Source organism: Ochotona curzoniae, unplaced genomic scaffold, assembly GCF_017591425.1.
Source record: "Ochotona curzoniae isolate NIBS_2020 unplaced genomic scaffold, NIBS_Ocur_1.0 contig_2723, whole genome shotgun sequence".
Taxonomy (NCBI): Eukaryota; Metazoa; Chordata; class Mammalia; order Lagomorpha; family Ochotonidae; genus Ochotona; species Ochotona curzoniae.
This window is the reverse complement of record NW_024465573.1, coordinates 16,034,822-16,059,112: the sequence shown is the minus strand read 5'-3', so window position 1 is coordinate 16,059,112 and position 24,291 is coordinate 16,034,822. Positions and strand designations below refer to the sequence as shown.

The 24,291-nt window shown below is 42.7% G+C and overlaps 1 protein-coding gene and 1 long non-coding RNA gene across 4 annotated transcripts in view; one reads left to right on the top strand and one right to left on the bottom strand.

The window, feature by feature from the left end:
* The window catches only part of EXPH5 (exophilin 5), a 73,934-nt gene that overhangs the window by 40,223 nt on the left and 9,420 nt on the right, over positions 1-24,291 (top strand). The window contains exons 2-5 of one of the 2 annotated variants that reach the window (XM_040977245.1): positions 1,368-1,528; positions 3,998-4,160; positions 12,975-13,008; positions 13,858-13,875. In XM_040977245.1, the coding sequence (XP_040833179.1) occupies positions 1,368-1,528; positions 3,998-4,160; positions 12,975-13,008; positions 13,858-13,875 (376 nt within the window). Of the gene's footprint in view, positions 1-1,367; positions 1,529-3,997; positions 4,161-12,974; positions 13,009-13,857; positions 13,876-17,081; positions 17,131-24,291 lie in introns of both variants that reach the window. The other variant, XM_040977244.1, reaches the window with a different exon arrangement.
* Positions 1-24,291, bottom strand: part of LOC121154282 — a 37,685-nt gene that overhangs the window by 6,593 nt on the left and 6,801 nt on the right. The window contains exons 2-3 of one of the 2 annotated variants that reach the window (XR_005883473.1): positions 19,931-20,023; positions 7,848-8,229 (exon numbers count right to left, since the gene is read on the bottom strand). This is a non-coding gene — a long non-coding RNA (uncharacterized LOC121154282). Of the gene's footprint in view, positions 1-7,847; positions 8,230-19,930; positions 20,024-24,291 lie in introns of those variants that run through there. The other variant, XR_005883474.1, reaches the window with a different exon arrangement.

The window sequence follows — 24,291 nt, the reverse complement described above, 5'->3', positions numbered from 1 at the left end:
TAGGACTTGAAGCAGCACTTTCATTTGAAAGAGAACTAAGTAGAAAAGGCCAGGATTGAAGACAAAAATCACAAATGATGGGGTTTCAGATCTGGTATTCTGTAGGGGTAAGACAGACACATTGGTGTGCTGGGTGACTTTTTTCTGTCTATCTGAAATTACACTGTCCCTTACGATCCACAGCTCTGTGCCCATTCATGGATTTTCATGTCTTTAAAGAATTATGTTGTCTAAGAATTAACACTCAACGAAATTTTCGTTTATCTCTGACCAAATAAGGATTCTCTCTATTAAAGTTACCGTTGAATCCCCATTGCCTACACAGGCCTTCAATAAACAATTAATTGCTTAACATTATTCAATAAATATTTAATGGGATAATGAGTAAGCAGACCAGAATATTCTAGTTTCTACATGTCATTCAACATCTTATTGCATTAGTAAGTTGGTTTTTAGCACATTACTCAGTTGTCAACTATTAACAACTGGCAAACAAAAAAAAAACCTTAGGTTGTCATCATATTTAGAAAAATACATCTAGGTTTATACAGATATGCAGTGCTGAAATTCTTATGAGTCATCTTTATAAGATTTATTTGAAAAGCACAGCTCAGAGAGAAACAGAAAGAGATCTTCTTTATGCTGGTTTGCTAGATGAGCACAAAGCCAGGACTGGCCCAGGCCAAAACCAGCATCAGGAACTACATCCTGTCCTCCCACATTGGTACATGGGCACAAGTACTTAGGCCGTTTTCTGCAGCTTTCCTAGGTACATTGGCAGGGAGCTGGATCAGAAGTTGAGCAGCCAGGACTTGAACTGGCACCCATATGGGATTCCAGCACTGCTCAGCATCTTAAACCACAGCCCTGGTCCCAGAGTGAAACTTTTTAATTTTTTAAGTTGGAACTGGCTGATCCACCACCCTGTGTGCTGGCATCCTACATGGGGTGTCATGTCCCAGCTGCTCTATTTCCAATCCAGCTCTCTGCTTATGGCCTGAGAAAACAGTGGAGAATGGTCCAAGTTCTTGGAGCCCCTGCACCTATGTAGGAGACCCTGAAGAAACTCATGGCTCCTGGCTTTGTATGATTAGCTCAGCTCTGGCTGTTGCGGCCATCTGGGGAGTAAAACAACAATAGAAGGCAGTCTCTCTCTCCTTCTCTCTCTCTCTCTTCTCTCTCTCTCCCCTCTTTCCCTCTCTTTGCAATATCTGCTCTCAAATAAAAATAAGTAAATTTTTTTTAAAAAAAGATTAAGTTGATACTGCATCTCCATTTGGTAAAATTTAGCTCTTCTCTTGACTTGTCCTGGATGGGAATGAATTTCAGATTCGAAGAGTGCATTGATATGATTTCTTTTCTTTCAGCAAACTTCAGAAGACAAAGAGGGATATCAGATGGCTTCAAGGAGTGACTGGTGAATGGTTTGAAGAGATTCAAAGGAAAAAGTTTTGTAATGAAACAGATGTTAGCCAAATGTTGAAACAACCACTTAAACACAGGTTAAGGAAGGAAATGGCAAAAAATGGTGAGAAATATATATATGTATTTATATATTGATTTTCTTTCTTTTCTTTTGTGGCATAGTATTGTATAAAAAGGATCTATGGATCTCCAAATCAACCAGTCCATAATTTAGGACTATTAAATTTAACATTGTTAAGGCACAAAAATTTTATAACACAGCATACACTTTGAAAAGTGAACTGACAGGGCTCGGAGAGATAACCTAGTGGCTAAATCCTCGCCTTGAGCACGCTGGGATCCCATATGGGCGCTGGTTTGTATCTCCGCTGTTCCATTCCCCACCCAGCTCCCTGCTTGTGGCCTGGGAAAACAGTCGAGGACGGCCCAAAGCCTAGGGACCCTGCACCCATGTGGGAGATCTGGAAGAGGCTCCTGGCTCCTGACTTCAGATCAGCTCAGCCTTGGCTGTTGAGGCCACTTGGGGAGTGAACCAGTAGATGGACCTCCATGTGTGTGTCTGCCTTTTCAATAATAAAATAAAATAAATCTTTAAAAAAAAGTGAGCTGAAATTTTGCTGTAATGATGTCTGAGCAGTGTGTTTTCTTAGAATCAGACAGTGTAGCAACATAACATAGTGGTTAGGAACATAGATAGTGATTTCGAGAAAGGTATGGGTTCAAATCTCCCTTTTCTCTGTCCATGTAGATCTGTTCAAGATATTTATTCTGCATCGATTTTGATTTTTTTTCATTTTCAAATGAATATGATAGCTACCTCAAATGGTGATTATGACATTTAAATGAAATTATATATGTAAAGTCTTAAGGGCCCGGCACCGTGGCCTAGGAGCTAGTCCTCGCCTTGAACGCATCAGGATCCCATATGGGTTCCGGTTCTAATCCCGGCAGTTCCATTTCCCATCCAGCTCCCTACTTGTGGCCTGGGAAAGCAGTTGAGGATGACCCAAACCTCTGGGACCCTGCACCCGTGTGGGAGACTCAGAAGAGGTTCCTGGTTCCCAGCACTGGCCCTTGTGGTCACTTGGAGAGTGAACCATCGGACGGAAGATCTTCCTCTCTCTCTCTCCTCCTCTTTGTATATCAGACTTTGTAATAAAAATAAATAAATCTTTAAAAAAATTATATGTGTAAAGTCTTAAGCCATAACACAGTGAGCATTTGAATAAAAGGGATGGTGATGAAGGAGGAGGAGGATGCAGAAGAGTGGGGGAAGGGAGACAAGAAGAAAGGAAAAAGGAGAGGAGCTGGCACCCGCTCTGTCACTTTGGTGAGCTCCACAAATGGGCTGTAATAAATACCTGTGGACAGCCTCTGTGACTACCACCACCACTCAGTTATTTTTATCTGTAGGTGAGAATGGTTAAACCCACTTCCAGAGGTCTGTTATGGCAATAACAGTGCATTAGAAATTACAAAATGGAAAAATGGAGCTAAGTATCTTTTGCACTGCTTTTTGCACATGTTACTAACACGGGTAACATCATGAAACATGTAATGATATTTCTAAATTTACATTTGGCAATATGTTGCAACTCCCACAGTGAGTAAATCTGAACAGACTCACACTTAGAGTTTCACGTTAATGCCATCCATACCATTAGTGACTTGACTCTGATTTTTGAATTCCTCTAATATTTATAGTCACTATGTCCAAAAGTATTATGGTATGAGAATACTTCAAAATTTTTGTGGAAGAGAAGTAGAAGATAAGTTTGGGGCAGGCATTTGGCGAAGCAATGACGCCACTTTCTTGGGATGCCTACATCCCATACTGGAGTGGCTTGTCTCTTGTCCTAACTCTTGATTCCAGCTTCCTACTAACATACACTCTATGGGAGACAGAAGACTCAGGTTCAGGTAACTGGGTCTCTGCCAGCCAGACTTGTAGGCTTGGATTGATTGCCTGCTCCCAGCTTCAGCCTCACCCAGCTTCAGCCCTTGTGGCTTTTTGGGGAGTGAACCAGCAAATAGAGGCTCCCTGTCTCTCTCTCTCTCTGCCTTTTAAATGAATAAAAATTATAAAATAAAAGTTGATTTGGGCGCAAGAAATTGAAATCCATGCTTGTATCCTTTTTTTTTCTATAAATATGTGTTTCTATTAACTTTTTGAAGATCTTTTGAAGATTTACCTAGGAATATAAAGATTTCATTATTTATTTGAAAGCTGGGGTTATTAAGAGAGAAAAGAATTGAGAAAGAGACTCTCACATCATCTGGGTAATTCCCCAAATGGTTGCCCGCACTAGCAAGGTTGGATCAGTCCACAGCCAGGAGCCAAAGGCCTTTTCCAGGTCAGCTGAGTGGCAGGGGTCCATGCACTTGGGCCATCCTGAGCTGCTTTCCCAGGCACATTAGCAGAGCACAGATCAGAAGAGGAACAGCTAAGACTGGACCGGGAGCTTATTGTGGAATGCTGGCTCTGCAGGGGGTTTAACTTGCTGTGCCACAGTGCCGCCATCCTCAAACCTGGGAAGGATTCACCGAGGCAAAATCTTTACTCTATTTTTAGATCCTACGGAATTACAAACATCAAGATCTAAAAACGAAGCTAACCCCAAAAACCGAGCATCTGCTGCTTCTCGGCTGAGCCTCCGAGCGTCCTTTGCGTCCCTGTTCTCATTCAGAAAGTCTGGAAAGGAGAGTTCAAAGCCTCAGTCGCTGGGACAGAAAGGGTGAGTTAAACTCCCATCCTGTGGCAGCTCATTGGTTACAGGACATCAGAAATCAGCAGCCTGTTTTGTGTTCAAAATGTGTAATGTTTGTTCTTGGTATTTCAGTTCAAGTGATAACAAAAGAGCCAGCAGTTAGCTCACAGGAAACTGCAGCAGAGTCCCAAAGTCCTGTTTCCAGACAATAACAGAGGTCCCTGCTGATACGGTGGGCTAAAATGTTAGGAAATAGCTCCTGACCTCTTCCCTACTGCAAAAGAACCCAAGTCTTGGCTGGGAGGACACATTTAAAGCCAAGCTATTCCTTTGGGGAGTGTGTGCCCATAACCTAAGGAGAACTGGGGTGTAAAGACTCCATGCGAGTCAATAAAAGATAAGCCATACAGTGGAGGGGAAAGGGGGAAAAAAAGGAACTCTTGAGACAGAGGGATCAAGGTACTGCTGTCGCCAGAAATGCGGAGAGCAGCCGTTGCCACGTGGTTGCCCTGAATGTAGAGGTGAGGTACAGGAGGGCAGCCACTGGAGCTGCAGCAGCATAGTTCCCAAGGATTTCCAGCCTGGAATAGTCAAAAATCGGTCCATGTGGTCTCCTTATGTTGTTGGATTGTTTTTGTGAAAAACAGAGCAAGGCTAGGCAAAATATTTTTGGCAAGTCTTCCCGGATGCAAAGCTTCCCACCCCCTTAAGGTGTTGGCTTGGCACGTGATGTGTTCCGGGTGCCGTCAAACCATTAACAGTGCGTGGCTGCACGCTAAACCGGTGTTGGAGGTCGCCGGCGCTGAAAAACAAGAAGCAGCCGCGCTTGGCGGGGCGGGGGATGAGGCTCCCGGCTGAGCAGAGCCCAGACCGCCCCTCTTGCAGGGTAGATGGAAGGCGTTTCACTCCTGGCTTTCACCTGAGGCTGCTTTTTGTCTGATGAAATCACGGAGAGCTGAACAGAATGTAGATTTGCGTGTCTACCTCTGCCAGAGTCCCATGCCAAAAAAACCTGTGGGAGTAGGTGAGTCGCTTTTCTTTGTAAAAATGTTTGCAGTGCCAGTACTTCTCTTGTTTGTGGGATTGAAGATTGTGTTTTCTATGCTTGGAAAGTGCTGCTCTTAAGGAGAAAAAAAATATATATCCAGTCTGTGGGACAGCTAATATTTGTGATATGATTTATATTGTAAGGGGTTTCCTTTGAGGCAGAGATTTAAATAGCTGACAGTCGAACATTGTTAAACTGGGAAAAGTCAAGGGACCTGTTTAAATCTATGGACAAGTTATTTCCAAGCTCAAGTTACTATACAAGTGGGTCAAACAAGATAAAAGATCTATAATATTCATACTCAGTGTCATATGTTTTGGTTACACATAAATTGAAGGGGAAAAAAAATTTGGAAAATTCTGCCTGGCAATTTTCCTTCTTAAATACCAAAATGACATCTTGCTTTTAGCAAGGTGAACTGAAACACACAACACGGAGTGCAGAAATCACATTACATCATTAAAGCGTGTGTGTATAGTGATTTTCAAAAATGTTCACGTAATTGCATTTTAATTTCAAAATAGAAAAGGGGCTATCACCTTTACCATCACATTACCATTGGTGTTGATAAATATTTATCGATTCTACTGGTGTAGAATATAAGGGAAGTATATTTTGGGCTCCTTGGAGACCTCAGATGACAAAATGTTAAAACTTGTCCTTTATTTTTAAATTTGAATGTGCCCTTTGGCCATAAATCCTACTTGTGGGGGAAGCAGTATTTAAGGCAACGTTATCAACAGTGAATCAGACGTGCTGAGGGGATCTTTCAATTCGGGAAGACTGAGCTTCCTTTGGCAGCTCTGATCTTCCAAAAACACAAAATCAACCTTCCAAGTCCATGCTCTGCGCCAGGAGCTCCTCCTTGCCAGCGAGCACGCTGGGAGGGACCGCCAAAGGGCCTGGGAGTGCAGGGCAACAGTCAGGTTCCTACTTGCTCAAGTCAACTCGGGCTTGCTTGACTTTGTCACACTAGGTGCCTTGGAGAGCAGGGCAGCAGAGCAGGTTAGAAGATCTTTTGCAAAACATAGAAAAACAATCAGCTCCTTGCGTGCAAATGTCCATCTTCTGTTCAGCCCTAAAAATACTCGACTGTCAGAGAAATCTTTTTCGTCCTTTTAAAAGTTAGTTTGGGGTTTAACTGAGCAGTGACACTGAAGAAAATGGTCTTCATTTTACCAGATGCATGTCTTCACTTTAAGGCCCCGCCAATAAAAGCATTTGGTAACTTCTTCACACTCCAGCTTTCTAAAATCAATGGATTCAAAAAAGCTGCAAGGAAGACAGCAGCCTCATGAATTTATCTTTCAAAGGGGGCATAAAATATATTAACAATATGATTTATTCTTCCAAGTTTATACATTCCCAAATTATGTCATTATAACTTAAGAACATCTATTTGGAAGTCAGAGTTATGGAGACAGAGAGACCGGGAAAGACACAGATCTTCCATCTGCTGGTTTACTCCCTAGATGGCCACATGGCCAAGGTTGGGCTATGCTGAAATCAAGGGCCAGGAGTTTCATCTGGGTCTCCATGTGTGTGGCAGGGTCACAGGTACTTGAGCCCTCTTGCTGTTTTTTCCTAGGCTTTTAGCAGGAAGTTGGATCAGAAGTGGAGCAGTTTGGGACACAAAGTAGCATCCATGTGACATTACAGGTGGCTATACGCACTACAGCACAATGCCAGACCCACTATAATAATATAATCACATTGTTAAGGATTGATCTGCCCCCAACCTCAGGAAGAAAGAAAAATATTTTCTGTTTGCGTTTTGATTTATTTGCTGTTAGCCAATAAATTCAAGAAAAGAATACATATATTGTATGCAGCTTTCCCTCAGAATTTTTCCAGAAGTCCCATTTCTTCTCTTGTAATGAAGTGTCCAATGCTTATGGCATAAGGTGGTCAACCCACAACCATGGAATGTTAGTGACTGCATTATTTTGCAACTTCCTTTCATATAAGTTCAGCAAGTATCCAAGTGTGCAAGACAAAGCCATGTTTGTCCCCGAGTGTTCCATTCTTGTCGTAAATGCAAGTCCTTCCAGGGACCCTTCCCCATTATGAACAAGTGATATGCGTTGCTGTTCTCTGATCCAGGCTCCTCCATTGGGCTCCATCATGAGATCATGCTCTCGGGGCGCACTTATTCTTCTGGCCACACACCTTCCCAAATCAAAGCGGTACAACCACATGCTACCTGTTTGTTCTCATGATTTTAGGGATGTGAAGTTTTTTCTTCTCTTTTCCTTGTGGTAGTTCCAAGGACTAAGGAAAGGTAAAGTACAGGGAATCAGGTCAAAAGGTTAATGAATAGCATGTGCAGTTCAGGTCGCTTGTTCCCTGTGAGAATGCTCACAGGGCTCTGCATGCAGCACTCTGCTCACCACAGGGTTGTGATGAGCAGCCTGGCCGTCTTGGCATGAGCGTTCACGTGCCCAGTAGTCTGTTGCTGTAGGACGTGAAGAGCTTTGATGGCTCCACCAAGCTGCTCTTCAGACATGCCCATATTTGCCTGATCCACAGGGCGTTCACAGCCTAGGTCATGCAGCTGCATCTTCCCTTGCGTAAGCAAAAAAGCAAATACTATTTTGGAAATTTTAAACGGCAGTTTTTGTTTTCCGTGCTTGCTGTCTTTCTCTTCCATTTTTTCCTTTCCTCTTTTCTGATTGATTCCTCTGTTTGGACTGGATGATGCAGGGATCGGAGACACCTAGGCCTGTGGGAAGACTGAGTAAGCAGGCACGTTCTTTGGCCAGCTCTTTCCAGGATTCCAGGTGTGGTGTCCACAGTTAGGCAGCTGGAAAGAAGTGGGACTAAGGGAGTGGTTTTGAGTTTCTTCTTGGGTGGCCAATGATTTGCGTCCCAAGTGATCTGGTTGATCATTATTAGACTCTCATCAGCAGTTTTAAGATAATACCAGATAATCAGGCCTCAAGCTCAGGATTCAGTTTCAGAAGACATGAAGTAGGGCACAGCAGCTTGACTTATTTTATTTCCTGGATGCTCATTCAGGTTTGGGAACCACTTTAGCTTAGCTTATTCCTGTAATGATAGGGTTGTCAAAATTCTTAGCATGAGTGATAGTAGTTACAAGTGATAGCCACCCTTTCATGTATTTATCAAGCTTTTATCAAAGTTATTACCTTAAGTCCAATAATTTGTTTAGTGCTGGAGATAAAATAGCGAAAATAAAGCAAAGTCCTTTCCTGAGATTTATAACCCAGTGAGGACTGCCAGATTCTTAGCTGCAGTCAGGCAAGAGATAGAACATAGAATTCTAGGGAGGGCCAGTTGTTAAAGTTTACTACAGAAATTTCCTGAAAATAACAATCAGGGATCTAGAGGAAGAGGTATTCTGTAGACTTCACCTGTGATGTGGCCTGGCTGCCACCTGTGTAACAGATGAAAACATGGGTGACTGCATTATAACACAGTTCATACAGTGTTCTTTTTTTTTAAAAAAAAATTATTTTTATTGGAAAGGCAGATATACAGATAAGAGGAGAGAGAGGGGAAGATCCTTCCGATGGTTCATTCCCCAAGCGGCCGCAACGGCTGGAGCTGAGCCAATCCAAAGCCAGGAGCCTTTTCTGGGTCTCTCACGCGGGTGCAGGGTCCCAAAGCTTTGGGCCATCCTCAACTGCTTTCCCAGGCCACAAGCAGGGAGCTGGATGGGAAGTAGAACTGCTGGGATTAGAACTGGTGCCAATATGGGATCCTGGCGCATTCAAGGCGAGGACTTTAACCACTAAGCTATTGCTCTGGGCCCTCATACAGTGTTCCTGCCAGGAGAACAAACAGGAGAACTTCACTCATACTAGAGAATCCTGAGGGTTCTTGGAAGAGGAGAGCCAGTGTTTGGGATTAAGCTAAGCAATTACAAGTCCAGAGGCTACACCACAAAAAAGGAATGACACAGCAAAACTTGAGACTAGAGAAAGCAAGAATTATTCTACATCACTGAGATTTAATGACACAGTGTAGGTAAGGACTGATAAGAGAAGGAGCAGAAGTTGGCAAGGCCAAAACACAGGAACTTATGTATGCAGTGCAATACTCAAGAATTTGGATCTGATCCTGTGGGCAGAGACAAGTAGTTAGTGATGCCTAAGGTTATATAATCCTTCTTTTCCTTATTATCTATATATAACAGATAAAATCACCCACAACCTGCTGATATGGACAAACATTAACATTTCAGAGTATTTCAAATTAGTGTACACGTGCATGAATTTTTTCCATTGAAGTTTTCAAATGAAGAAATGATATAATCAGATTGTCAGTTTAGAAAGAACATTTGACCTCAGAGTATCTAAACAAAAACAGTTTTGTCCCCAAGGATCATTTGACAATATTTGAAAATAGTTTACTTGGCATCTGTTGTTAAACAAGGAACATATTTGAGAGGACAAGCCAGAGTCAGAGAACAGGTAAGAGACTATCCAGACCACAGCCTTCAAGGGGTATAGAACCATTTTTCTGCCAAGTCCATTTAGATATCCATAACACTCTATATGAGTAACACAAGACCCGCACTTAAAAATTAGCCTGCTGCGGCGTTATTTGATTTTGGGTACCACTTGTGGTTATCTTGGCAGAGCCAGACCAAATGATTTCATGGGCCTTATATGGCCTGTAGGCTGGACATTTTCCACCTCTTAAAGGGAGACTCAATGAAGAAGGCAAAGAAAATGGGTAGATTTGTATAGGATTTAGAATGGGAAATCACAAGTACCTATAAGTGGAAAGTGGGGAGTGAAAAAGAAGAAGACACAAACTTTCTGGTTGTGACATGCAGATTTAAGCAGATAACCATGAAAAGTATAAAAGGAAGAGCAAGTGTAGCAAGGATTAAAATGAATGCATTCAGTCACTAATTCAACAAAATCACTAGGAGAATACCACGTGCAGCACCATGCGTTCATGTACTCAACAAAAACTGCTTGGAAGACACTGTGTGGAGCACAAATACAGAGACACAGTTCTTGACTTCATAGGAACTGGTTTTGTGAGGACAACAACAAAAAGGAAGTAATGGAACATAGAAGAATAATGCTACGACAGGGAAAATCTGTATGCTGTGGGAGCAGTTAGGAGAGTGTATATATTTTACACTAAGTCTAGGGAGATGTCTGAGAGAAGATGACATGATGCTTCTCCAAGTATGAGTTAGTCATCCAAAGAGATAGAAGAAAAGCAAAGAAACAATATGTGCAAAAGCCCGGAGGTCTGTGAAGACCTCATAGCAGAAGAACTGCAGGAAGGTGAATGAGGAGCCTGGAAAGTATGCAGAGATTACATGAGGCCTGATGCATACAGACAAGAATTCTAACTTCTACCTGAGAGCAGGTGGAAGTCTGCAGGGCTGTATATCACTCAGTGTCTACTGATCACTGGCCAGCTCTGGAGAATGGATCAGATTGGCACAAATCCTGCAGAAGGAAGGACAGGTAAGGGACCCTTGTAACAATGTCATTCGAGAAATGATAAATGTTTTAACTAAAGTAAAGACAGGGAAAAGTAGAAATATGGTTGGATTTGGTTTTTAGTTTTGTTTTGTTTATGATATATTTTTGGGTTTGTTGATTGATTGGATAAGAGGTTATGAAGGGAAGGCGATTGTGGGGGTCATGTTGGATATGTAGGGTTCAGACTGTGGCTGTCCAGGGGGAGCTCCACAGTAGGTAAAGTATGCCTCATCAACATTTGGAGGAATATCACCCAGGATTCTGGTGAGAAAATGTATATACTTCAGCCCTACCCTACCCTTAGATGAGAATTTCCAAATGGTGTCTTCAATAGTGTGGAAAGAAAATAAAATCATAGAGCTGAACTTGCTCAATCTAGAGAACGAATATCTATGGAAGAATGGGGTATAGGGAAATGAGGCTTGAAGCGTGAGGGCCACCGGGCAGATGTGCCACATGGAAGTCTGTGTCAGGTGAATATTTTGAATAATACCTTATAAGGTTTTTAGACAGTAGCTTGATGAGATCAAAGTTACATTTCAAAGCTTTCTATTTGGTGGTGTGGAGATTGGAGAAGAATCCAGAAGAAAACCCTGTGAATGTTTAATATTAGGCTGAATTATTGGAAACAAAAAAGTAGGGATATCTCTAAGACATGGCATCAGTAGGTCTTGGGAGTAAATGTGGAAGACGGGTATCTTTTTTCCTTTGAAATGGCTAAGGCTGGAGAGCTTGTACCAGCATAGCTTATATGACACTACAGTTGCTCGAATTCCCTCTACAAGGAAAAGTCATTCCCATCAGAAACAACTTAGCTGATAGGAGCCCTCTGCTAATTCACCTAAGAAAACAACAAAGATTGTCCAAATACTTGGGAGACCTGGATGGGGCTCCTGGTTCCTGGGTCTGGTCTGGCCCAGTTCTGGTCATTGCAGTCATTTGGAGAGTGAACCTGCAGATGGAAAATCTCTCTATAAGTCTAGCTTTCTTTCTGTATCTCTGCTTTTCAATAAGTAAATACATTTTTAAAAGTTTATTTGTGATTCAGTTTATATAGTTGAGTAAGTGGGAAGGATCAAGGATTAGGAGAAAGTGGGTGAGACCATTGTTTCCAAATTATCTTTTTCTTTTTCCTGTATCTGGGGGAAGGAGGGAGAGAAAGGAAGAAGCCACAGCCAGCCTCCCAGCCACCTCAGTACCCAGGAATGGAGAACAGCCACCCAGTGTCATCCCAGGGTCTCGATATGGAGCATGCTCTGAGGGTTCTGCTCAAGTGGTTTTGATAGTTCTGAAATGCTGTTGATCTTGCTGTTGAGGAAATCCTTCCAAGGTCCATTGGCTGACAGTCTACCTTACAGTCTCCATTTGCCCAGATATTTGCTGCCAACGCTTGGCAATACAAACCAATTTGTTCTGCTCTCCTTCCTCTGCTATGGTACCAGATGTCCTCTGCAGGCCCCAATGGACTACTATATCCTCCATGTGCATCTGGGTATGCCGTCCATTGCTCTGTTCTAAGCCACAGAGGAGGCCCAACTCTGACATACACACTCCACAGTCAGACCACAGATCCTGCAGTTCTCTCTATGGTTTGAGTTCTGAGTCCAGCAGTTCAGTTGGAGGGATCCCCAAAGAAACCTCATCTGAAATGATCCCAGACCCATCTCTTGTGTTTGCTTGTCAGTACAGGGTTCAGCTCAGTCCATCACACACATCAGCCTACTCACACACTGGTAGTTGCAATTGCTGGGTCAGTCCTGTCTCCAGCCCCATCTTTTAGTATACCTGTGGTTGCTGTGGCCTAGCCCAATCCTTCCCTCCACACACTTGACCTTCATGTATACCAGTGGGAACTGCAGCCTAGTCATAGCTACCCCCAATAAGCCAAACCAGGCCCTCCTATGTGCAGCAGACTAATCCAGGCTGTCCCACATCCCATTCAGCTTTTCTGCATGTCAATGGGCATTAGAGCCTAGCTCAACTGAACCAACTCCACTATTCAACCCACCCTTGTGCCAGCGGGTGTCACTGCTTGTCCTAGCCAGGTCCAGCCCCAAACTTTGTTCTCATACTCACCAGTGGGAACTGCAGCCCATCAGAGAGGTACCCACAGTTTCCCTACAAGGCCCACTCCCAGTCCCAGATCTTGCACTTTCTGAGTGGTTCTGCAGTCTAGCTGGACAGAATGTGCCTCCAGTCCCAGAACTTGCCTGCTAATCAGCTGGTGCCATGGCAAAGCTCAACCACCCTGCGCTTACTCTGGCTCATGCATGCACCAATGGGTGGCACCCCTAACCTACTTCACATGCAGGACAACAGGTGCTGTGGCCCTGCCAGGCCTAGTCTGCCCCCGGTCCCAGTTCTCGTGCTCACCAATGTGAGTGGTGGCCTAGCAGGGGAGCCCCCGTTGCCCCCTTACCAGGTTCCTACTCCCCCTACACACACCCAGGTCTCACATGTGCTGGTGGGTGCTGCACCCCAGTCTGGGAAGGCCCTCCTCAACTCGGCATTTGCCAGTGGGTGCTGCAGCCTGGCCTTGACTGTCTGCCCCCAGTTCTAGCTCATGCTGGTGGGTAATGTAACCCAGGCCAGCCCAGCCAGCCCGGCCAGCCCGGCCAGCTCCCAGTCCTAGCCCTAATGTGAACTGGCTGATGTTGTGACCTGACCTGACCTATGCTGCACCCCGTCTTGGTTCTCAGATCTTCTAGGTATTATGAACTGGCCCAGCCTGGCCTATCCCCAGACCTGACCCACACTTAAACCAGTGGGTACTGAAACCTAGCCTGGTCTGAGCTACTCCCAGCCTTGGTTCTTGCACTCACTTGCTGGGACTGCATCCTAAGAAAGGAATTCCCCAAGCTCCTCTATCAAGTCTCCTTCCAATGGCAGATGCACACACTGGTAGGTACCCAGAATGACTTAGTCCTCTTCCTGTCCTGGCAGGAACAATAATCTTATCCAACCAGTCCACACTGATTCTGGCATTTTTTTTTAATTTATATATTTTTATCAAAATGCAGATTAACACAGAGAAAGAAATACAGAGAGAAAGATCTTCTGTCTGCTGGTTCAGTCCCCAAGTGGTTGCAACGGCCTGAGCTGAACTGATACAAAGCCAGGAGTCAGGTGCTTCTGGGTCTCCCACATGAGTGCAGGATCCTAAGGCTTTAGGCCATCCTCTACTGCTTTCCCAGGCCACAAGCAGGGAGCTGGATTGGAAGTGAAGCAGCCAGGATACAAAGCAGCGCCCATATGGGATCCTGGAGCATGCAAGGCAAGGCAAGGCAAGGATTTAACTACTAGGCCATCTTGCCAGGCCCACCCATTCTGGTTCTTAGTGTTGGGTGGTATAGCCCAGCCTCACCTCGTCCATGCCCAGACACAGCTCTCACGTGACTCAGCAGGAACTGATACCTAGCTGAACCCATCCTACGCCACCCTGGCTCTCCTAAGCACCAATGGGTGCTGGAGTACTAGCCCAATCCAGTACACCCCAAACCCAGTCCATACCCATGCCAAGGAACACTACAGTCATGTCTAGCCCAGATCGCCGCCCCATTCCAGCTTCGCACTCACCAGAGGGAACCACAACCCAGCTAGGGCATCCCCTTAGCTCTCCAACCAGGCATTTTCCCAACTCAGGTCTCCCACTTGGGCAGGTGCATCAGTCTGACCCAGAAAGGTCCTCTGGATTCCCCCCTCCAAACTGCTCAATCTCAGCCCCTTGCTTACTTGCAATTACTGTGGACTTATCAATGGAAATTCCCCCAAGTCATTCCTTATCAGCAATATACTCCATCAGCAGTCCTCCCTTCCACACATCCCCATCCCATATCCGCTTCTTTGAGCCATCCACAGTACCAGTGCCAGGGAACACGTGGGTTCCCAAGCCCACTCTATGGTGGGGTGGCATGCTGCTCTGAAGTCCTGCCTGCCACCAGAGACCCAAGATCATAGATAGGTTTCCAGGATTCAATAAATGTATACATAGAGAAGATCTAAAAATAAGAGTCCTAATCCGAAAGCTGAAGTCCAGTATGTACCAGAATGTGAAACTTTGAGGGCTGAGAGGACATTGCAAATGGAAAATTCCACACCTGACCTTGTGTGATAGGTAATGTCAGATCATAGCAACACAAAAACATTGCCCTAGAGGCATGTCTATGAGATGTATTAGCAACACAGTCATGTCTAGACTTGAATCCCATCCCTAAGATACCTTGTAATGTAAATGCAAATATTCCAAAATTCAAAAACACCTGAAATCTGGAATACTTCTGGTTCCAAGCAATTTGGATCAAGGATATTCAGCCTGTGTTTTGACTTGTAGCTGTTATTAGTAGAGGTAGTATTTTTGAATAATATGAAACAAATCCATGATATTAATTTCAATTTGTTTGAAATTCGAAGTAAACTACTAAATACATAGAAGTAGTTTTAAAATACAAAATCATTTGGCTTCCTAGTTTTAAGAAAGATTTAGTTATTCATCTGTTCATTTATTTGAAAGAGAAACAAAGACAGAGAGAAAGCGAGAGAAAGAGAGAGATTTTCCATCCATTGACTCCAAATGACTGAAATAACTAGGACTAAGCCAGGCCAAAGTCAGGAGCCAGGAGCCAGGAGCCAAGAGTCACATCTTCTACATGAGTGGTAGAGTCCCAAATACCCCGCCGTCTTTGCTGCCTTCCCAAACACATTAATAGGAAGCTGGGTTAAAAGTGGAATATCCAGGGATCACACCAACACACTGATATGGGATGCCAGTATTGCAAGTGTCTGTTTAACCTGCTGTGTCACAAATCTATCCTGCCTAGCTTTATGATCAACTTGAATGAGCAGTAAAACAGTAGGAATTTGAATGAACGATAGCTGTACCTTATGACTTTTGATTGATCTGAGAATCCCAGTTCCTTGAATTCTTGATTCTCCTTGCTATTCTCTTAATGGGGAAGACCAGATTTTAGGCAGGACTCTGAGTCATGATCAATACAATTTTTGTCTGGGGCAGAAAAAAAAATTTTTTTGGTTTGACATTCAGAGAGAACACCCCTTAACATAGTATTACAGGTTTAATAGACTAAAATCTACCTTGGGCCTAGCGCGATAACCTAGTCACTAAAATCCTTGCTTTGCATGCACCAGGATTTCATGGGTGCTGGTTTCTATCTAGCTCCCTGCTTGTGTCCTGAGGAGGCAGTCAAGGACAGCCCAAAACGTTGGGACCCTGCACCCATGTGGAAGACCGGGAGGAAGCTCCTTGTTCCTGGCTTCAAATTGGCTCAACTCCAGCCATTGCAGCCACTGAGAGTGAACCAGCAGACAGAAGACCTTCCTTCTTCTCTGTCTCTCCTCTCTCTATTCCTGACTTTCCAATAAAAAATAAATAAAATATTTTTTAAAAAATATACCTCAATTTCAGATATAGATCTTATATATTGTCCATTCTATCTGAATTTGAAAGAAGTAACATAAACATAAAATCATTTGTTCACATCCCAAATGCTTTGTAATAAGTCAATCATCTTTACAAAACTAAATATCCTTATGCAAGTTTAATAGGATTTGCCTTCTAAACAATCCTCTTGTAGATTGTTAAGTCTGATCCTGACTTAATTACTCTTTAAAACAAACATAAATAGAAAATATGCTTTCTGTTTGCATCAGTGTACCATACAGGTTAAGAAAGAGGGCCCTAGGGCCAGGACTGTGATGTAAAAGGTTAAGCAGAGGCCTGCAACTGCAGCATCCCATATAGGAACCTTTTCAAGCTCTAGCTGCCCCACTTCTGATCACTTCCTGCTGATGCACCTGTGAGAGCAGAAAAAGATGGCCTACTAACTGGGCCCCTGACAACCATATGGGAGACCAGGATGGAACTCCTGGCTCTTGGTTTTGACCTGGCCCAACCATAGCTTTTGCTGTCATTTGGTGATAGAATCAGCAAATGGAAGATCCCTCTTACTGCCTCTCCCTCACTTTCTCTCCTCTCCTCTCATTTCAAATAAATAAATCTTGATTTTTTTTTAAAAAAAAGAGGACTCTATGATTAGAAAGGAGAATAGAGAAGAAGTTCTGATGATTGTGTATAGTAGAGTTACTATACATAATGTATGGTATGTATACATATATGTACAATAGATTATTATAATGTTCTGTATATTTCAATAATGCTACAACAAAGGATTCTGAATGTTTTTATAAAAAGAAATGATAAATGTTTGCATTAATAAACCTATCCTGATTTGAACATAGTAAAATGCATATATATATGTGTGTGTGTGTATATACATATATATATGGCAATATCACATAATATTCCCATATCTTAAGCTATTAACACTTATTGGTAAACAGGCTAAGTTTCCCCCTGATAAAAAACATTAAGTTTTTCTTCAAAGAAATTATTTGAAATTTTCTCCACAGGTGTGATGGCCGTATAGAACCTTCTGTCTCGCTGAAGGGAACTTCTGCGGTGAGTAGCCAGGGAGTTGGAGGCTATGCCAAGAAACTCCATTAATGAAATCCCAAATGGGCTGCTATTTTATGTAGAATTCCCATTGGTTCAGTTATAAACATACTGCTGAAGTTGAGATTTCTCCTGGAAGTATAAAATTTCCCAGTCATGGTTGATTTCCAGGTGGCTTTGATACTGCAACGTGCAAATAGTAAGCTCTGCTAGGAAGGAGTAAGGCCACACCACCACTCCTGTGTAGTCCTAAAGGGAGACAGTCACATCTGCCTTGAAAGGTAGTGTGAGTCCAGACTGGATGCTTTCTGAATGTGGTCATTGTTTGCACTCAAAGAGGGAACCATTAAAGCACCAGATGCATGTGGCCACGGTAAGTGCATGTGAAGAGATGTACCCAACTAAAGGTTTAAGCGTAAATGTATGAGTGTGTTCATTGAAATTGAGAAGCTTTAAGCTTTCTGTTTCTGCTTATTCACTTTGGGTCTAGACATGCCTCCAAACTTTCTGTGTGACATAAGTTTTGAAGATAAAAGGTAGAGTTTTGGAAGAAACTTAAGAATACAAGGAAGAGATGGACTTGTGAAAGTTAATGAAAGACACCCATTGTGAAACTGGAGGGGAAATCAGTGGAGTGTGGAGGAACTTGGGGAGGATTAGGGGAAACCCCAATGTCTATTAAACTGTCATAAAACAAAATAATAATAATAATAAATACAGGGAAGAGACATTTTCCATTGCCTGTGGCCTTGGTTCTAGTGCCTATTTTTCTTTCCCTTTTCGCAAAAAGAATGGAGTAGAATGCTCTAAGAGTTCATGTATACGTAACTTCTGTATGTCAAAAAACAAAATGAGTCCTCTTTCCTCTGAGAACAATGCTGGTTCTCTCTGGATGATGACACCGAACCTGCATCTCTCTTGTCTGTGCTTCTGTCCAACTGTGACCCCAGCACCCACAGCTGTTACTCTCAAAGGCTGTTCACAGTCATCATCACCTTTAATTCCTGGAGAAAAGTCTATGACGTAGACACTCTCATTATCCGTATTTTAAAGATGAAGAACTGATGTTTAGAGTTTTTAAAGATCACGATCAGTGTCATACTAGTAAATGGTCAAATCATGATTAGAAAACCTAGGACTCTGAATTCCACAGCCAAGACTGAATAATACTGATAGCTCATCAGCCCAAACCCAGTTTGCATACGGACCCCAGTGCTGCTTGCAGAGATTCTCCTTTGATAAACAATGGACTAAAACAGCACATCTTCAATGTGCAGCTGTGCCCAAAGCATAGAGCTTCTTCCAGGACACTTCTGTCCTCTTGAGTTTCCCATGGAAGCGGAAATAGATGAAACATAAGAAAAGAAATACAAATGCCTAGAAACAATAAAACAGTAATGCTGGTTTGGCATCCTCAGGATTTGAAAATCCAACCTGTGGATTTATCGATGCTTTCTTTGATACTCTTGATTGCTGCTTGTATTACCCATTTCATGGCTCAGTGCAGGTAAGTCTCAAATGGAAAGACTGGGCAAACAAATGAAACTCAAGCCAGAGATTGCTGTTCTCAGTTAATAGCAGCAAGGATATTTCAGAAAATTCATGGAGAAAAGGAATTAAAAGATAAGTTTACTTTGGTGCAAAATCCATGCATGGTCTCCTAATAAAACACATTTTTTATGATTGTTTTGAATACTTTTCTTAATAAAGAAAGTTGGGGAGAGGCATTCTGGCCCAATGGGTTAAACTGACATTTGGGTGACATACATCTCATATCAAAGTCCCACCTTTGAATTCAGGCACCTCTGCTTCTGACCTAGGTTTCTGCTATTGTATCACAGATGGCAGCAGAGAATGGCTCAATGCTTGGGTTCCTTCCACCCAGGTGGGAGACTCAGGTTAAGTTTTTGTATCCTGCCCTCGTAATAACCCTGGCTGTTGTAGATACTGGGAAGTGAACCAGCTGGTGGAAATATCTTTCTCTCTTTCTCTCTCCTTCCCCTTCCCTCTTTTCCTCTCTCTCTTTCTTTGTCCCTTCTTCCTTACCACCTTCCCTCCTTTTCAAGACAAAAAGTGTTTTTAGAAAATTTTTTTCGAAGTAGGACAGAGAAAATAATGAAAGTACTAAATAGAATTCTGTATGATTTGTAGGTTTTTCACTATTTATAAAGATCCTTACTCCCTTATCCCACGGGAACTGGTAGTTAACCCTGGGAGCCACAGGATTCTTGCCAATGTTTGAGGCAATGAGCTTTCCATCACATAGTTGGCAGCCTGATAGGAATGCTTTAAGGGAGATCTAGGACTTTGTGTAAGATTGCGTTAGTGGATGACCTTCCTCTCAGAACAAAATGAAGCTATTGTTTAAACATTTACTTAATGTTTAAAAAAGCAAAAAGTTTGAGAAAATAAAATTTTTAGAACTGTGGAGAACTTAGAGATCATGTAGGCCAGGATTTCTGTCAACTTCAGCACTACTGACTTTGTAGGTTATACTTCTCTGTTGGACAAAGGCTGCCATGTATATTGTAGAGTAGGATGTTAGTATCTGTAGATATCTCCAGATATTGGCAAATAGTCCCTGCCTGGAGAACAAATGGTCTCCAGTTACAAACCATCTCCTTTCAGGTGCAGAATCCAATGTCAGTGTAGCCACCATCTTTGAGAATAGAGACAAAACTGATGGTCTCATGGCTGAACAAATTCCAGCTAAGCCTTGTCCTATGACCCTAAGAACCCCTGCAGTGTCCACTTACAATGTTGGGTCTGTGTGAGCTCTCTGAGTCAGGGACAGTATCACACTCACCTATGCATGCCTGCTGCCCAATCTAACCTGAGCACTCCACAACTGAAAGAATAAATCAATGAGTGAAGCCAAAGGTACATTGGAGGATGTGACCTGTGTAGAAAAACAGACACAGAACAAATTAAGGAACACCTTGAAAAATTAATTTGTTGACTTTACCAAGCCATTTGATAACATCAGTGAGCTTGGGTTTCAGCTCCAACAGCTGTTCTGCAGGTTTGGCTGCCTGAGGAGGCTCTCAATTATACTGAGGTTACTCTGTGGCAGAAGGCGTGTTTGTCTGGCCGTGTCGGAATTGCAGAATTGGAGCTATGTAAAACCCCTCATTTTACTTAGCCCGTTTTTTATATTTTATTTGTTTTCATCTACTTGCAAAGCAGGAAGAGAGACAGTAAAAGACAGAGAGATTGAAAGATCTTTTGTCTTTTGGTTCAGTTCCCCTGAGGCCTCAACAGCCACTGCTGAGGCAGACCAAAACCAGGAGCCTGGAATTGTATTAAGATCTCTCCTATGGGTGGCAGGGGCCCAAGTGTTTGAACCATTAGCTGTTGCTCCCTAGGAAGCATTAGTAGAAAGCTGGATTGGAAATGGAGGTACTGGGACTCAAACCAGACACTCCAAGATGGGCCACATGTGACTCAACTGGGGGTTTAGTGCACTGTTGAACAATATTTACCCCTGCTTAGCCTATCTTAGGTACTATATTTGAGAGAGTAGCTGAGATTTTAAAACCCAGGATTTGAGACTGCAGCCTCTTTTCTCATTGGCTCATTGGCCTACAGACATCAATAAGAACATCCTGGAATTCTCTATGACCACAAAAGTTAACAGTAAGGACTTATTAAGGACTAGACACTTATAGGTGTTTTTGAATTACTAATCCACTTGATCCTCATGCCAACTAAAAGGTCAGTAGTGTTGTTTTTATGGTTTTCTTTTCTTTTTCATTTTGCCAGCTAAGAACCTGAGGTACAGAGAGGTTAAGTAATCTGCCCAAAGTCACTTAGTATTAACCGGCAGAGCCAGAATTGCAACCTATGTAGAACCCATGTGTCTAGCCACTGCACTGGGCTGCTGCAATGTGATTTTGAAAAAGATTTGTTCACTTGAAAGGAAGAGTTACAGAGAAAGGAAGAGAAAAAAAGAGAGGGGGAGGGAGAGAGAGAGACCTTTCGCCCACTAATTCATTCTCTAGATGGCTGCAGTGACTAGAGCTGGACCAGTCTGAAGCCATGAATCAGGAGCTTCTTCCACGTCTTCCACATAAATGCAATGGCCCAAAGATTTGAGCCATCTTCTGCTGTTTTCCCAGGCACACTAACAGGGAGTTGAATCAGAAGTGGAGCAGTCAGAATTCAAACCAGTGCCCATACGAGATGCTGACACCACAGACAGTGGCTTTACATGCTACACCAACCGAACCTATCCCCAATGTGCTTCTCTGAATTTTAATTCTGTAAATTTCCAGTATCTCAATTTCTGTTATAATCATATATATCAATTTCTAAAATTTTATGTTTTACTTAATTGAAAGGCAGAATTGCATAAACAGAGGAAGAGAGAGAGAGAAAAATCGATCCTCATCTGTTGTTCACTCCCTAGATGTCCACAGTGGCCAGGGCTGGGGCAAGCTGAAAGCTAAGAACAACGAGCTTCTTCTGAATGTCTCACATGGATAGCAGGGTCCTAAACACTTAGTCATCCTTTGCTGCTATTCCCAGGCTATTAGCAGGGAGCTAGATCAGAAATGGAACAGCTGGGACATGAACAGGAACCCACGTGGGATGCCAGTGTTGCAGACAACAGCTTTACCACAAAGCCGGCTCCATATATGTACTTTTATACTTTGGCTATATCATTAGTAATTCATAACTGCATGGAAAATACCATAAACTACAGGCAATGAAGGGCATGGAATGTTTAAGACAAGGCTTCTCTCTGTCTAGAAAGTTTACCATCTAGCTGAAGATATGTACATTAATAAAATAATAACAAAAATATGTAATAGAAAGACCAGAATTGGGAACCAAGCATAAGAGTGTAAGTAGCCAATGTTACCATATATATTATTCATGGCACTTAAGTAAGACACTTACCTAATACCTGATTTTCTCATCTGCAAAATGGGAATGATAAGCCCTATCTAATTTACAAAACTGTTTCAAGAATCCAATAAGAGAAGATATAAAAAGCATATGGTATTAAAATCTGAATAGACATGTAATTCTGTTCAACCATGAGGAAAGAGAAAAAATACACAAAAATGTCTTGGAGAAGTCCAGATGGAATGTGATTGTGCGAATAGTCTCAGATTTGATGTTAATCAGCTGCTTATATGCAAGACATGCTAGATGCTCAAGAAAAAAAGGGAACACTTTTTTCTTAGTCATTTTAGAGCTCAGTCTATTTCCAGGGCCTCGATTGATTTGTGTTTGAATGCTTGGTTTGCTAGATTACAGAGGAGACTGAAACTTGTGGTGCTGGGAATACTGTGAACATCAACTCTGCCCAGCAGAGCAAGAGATGGTGCCGTATCTGCCTGCCTACCTGCCTGTCTGTCTGTCTGTCTGTCTACCTATCCATCCATCCATCCCTCTTTGATTCTGAAGGATTGGTTGCCACCATTTTACTACCAAAACACGTTTGAGCCTCATCCTGCAGACAGTGGTGGGGAATAGGCGTCACCTTTTATTGCAACTCCACAGCTTGGGACTTTCTTCTGAGTGGAAGCCTGAGACCACTGAGCCCTGATAGCAGCCACTCTGGGCCTGAAGGGGTCTTAAGACTTCAGATGCTTCCTAACAGGTCTCCAACCTGCTTTGGGATTCAGAAAATGCCCACTGCAAGGTAAGCACATATTAATAAGCCAGGAGCCACACAATGTGATCGGAGTGGAGAGGTGCTAGAAGTTGGGCTCTGAAGTCCTACAGACAAGCAGTGAATCCTCTCTCTCCTGCACTGTGATCCAAGGCAGGCACTTGGCTTCTTGAAACCTCAGCTTTTTGCTTGTTGTTGTTGCTATTGTTGTTTACAGTAGCTATAATAGTAGTACTTTAATGTTGTTAAAAGTAATAAAATGGGGACTGGAATTGTGAAGAAGCAAGTTAAGCTGCTCCCAGTCCTGGCTACTCCACTTTCTCTACAGCTCCATAAAAATGTGTTTGGGAAAGCAGCAGAGAATGGCCCAAGTGCTTGGGCCTCTGCACACACATGGGAGATCCAAAGGAAGCTCTGGGCTCCTGACTTTGGCCTGGTCCAGCTTCAGCCATTGCAGCCATTTGAGGAGTGAACAAGCAGATGAAAGTTTCTCTCTCTCTCTCTCTGTGTCCCTGTAACTCTGCCTTTCAAATAAATTTTGAAGAAAAGAAATCTTTTTTAAAAATAGAGTAATAAAGCAGCTCTTTTAGCTAGTAAAGTTCTAGGGTAGCTATTGACAATGATAATGTAATATGTATTTCTCTAAAAAGATAATAGAAAGGATTTTGCATGTTTTTATCATAAAGAAAAATGAAATTTTGAGAAGCAACATTTATTTACTCTAATTGGAGGTTATATAATATATTTGCATCAAAACATTATAAGGCACCCAATAAATACATATATTTCAAACTTCACTTGAAGCCAAACTTCAAGTGGATGTTTGGCTTAGAGGTTAAGACCCAGCTTGATCTGGCGTGATAGTCAAGCAGCTAAAATCCTTATGCTTCATGCACCAGGATCCTATATGGGCACTAGTTCTGATCCCTACAGCCCCACTTTCCATCATCTCCCTGCTTGTGGCCTGGGAAAGCAATCAAGAACAGCCCAAAGCCTTGGAACCTTGCACCCACATGGGAGATCCAGAAGAGGCTCCTGGCTCCTGGCTTTGGATTGGCTCAGTTTTGGCTGTTGTGGCCAGTTGGGGAGTGAATCATTGGATGGAAGATCTTCTTCTCTGTCTTTCCTTCTCTCTGTATATCTAACTTGTCAATAAAAAATAAATAAATATAAAAAAAAAAAAGAACCAGCTTGGGATGTCTGCCCCTATGTGAAAAGTGGGTTCAGGAGCTGACTTTGCTCCTAATTCGAGCTTCCTGCTGTTGCAGACCCTGGGAGGCAGCCTGTCAAAGGCTCAAGCACACGTTTTCTGTCACCATTGAGTTCTGGGTTCCTGGTTCAGCCTGGCCCAGCACTGACTGTTGCAGGCATTGGAGGAATCAATCTGAGGATGGAGAGTGTCTCTCTCCTCTCTGTCTTTCAAATAAAATGAAATAAATTAATTAATTAAAATGTTTGCAAAAGAAACAATCCCTTTAGCCCCTGGCCTGAAATAATCAATATTTAATTGATGCTATTTTTAAGAATAAGCCGGTGTATTCGAC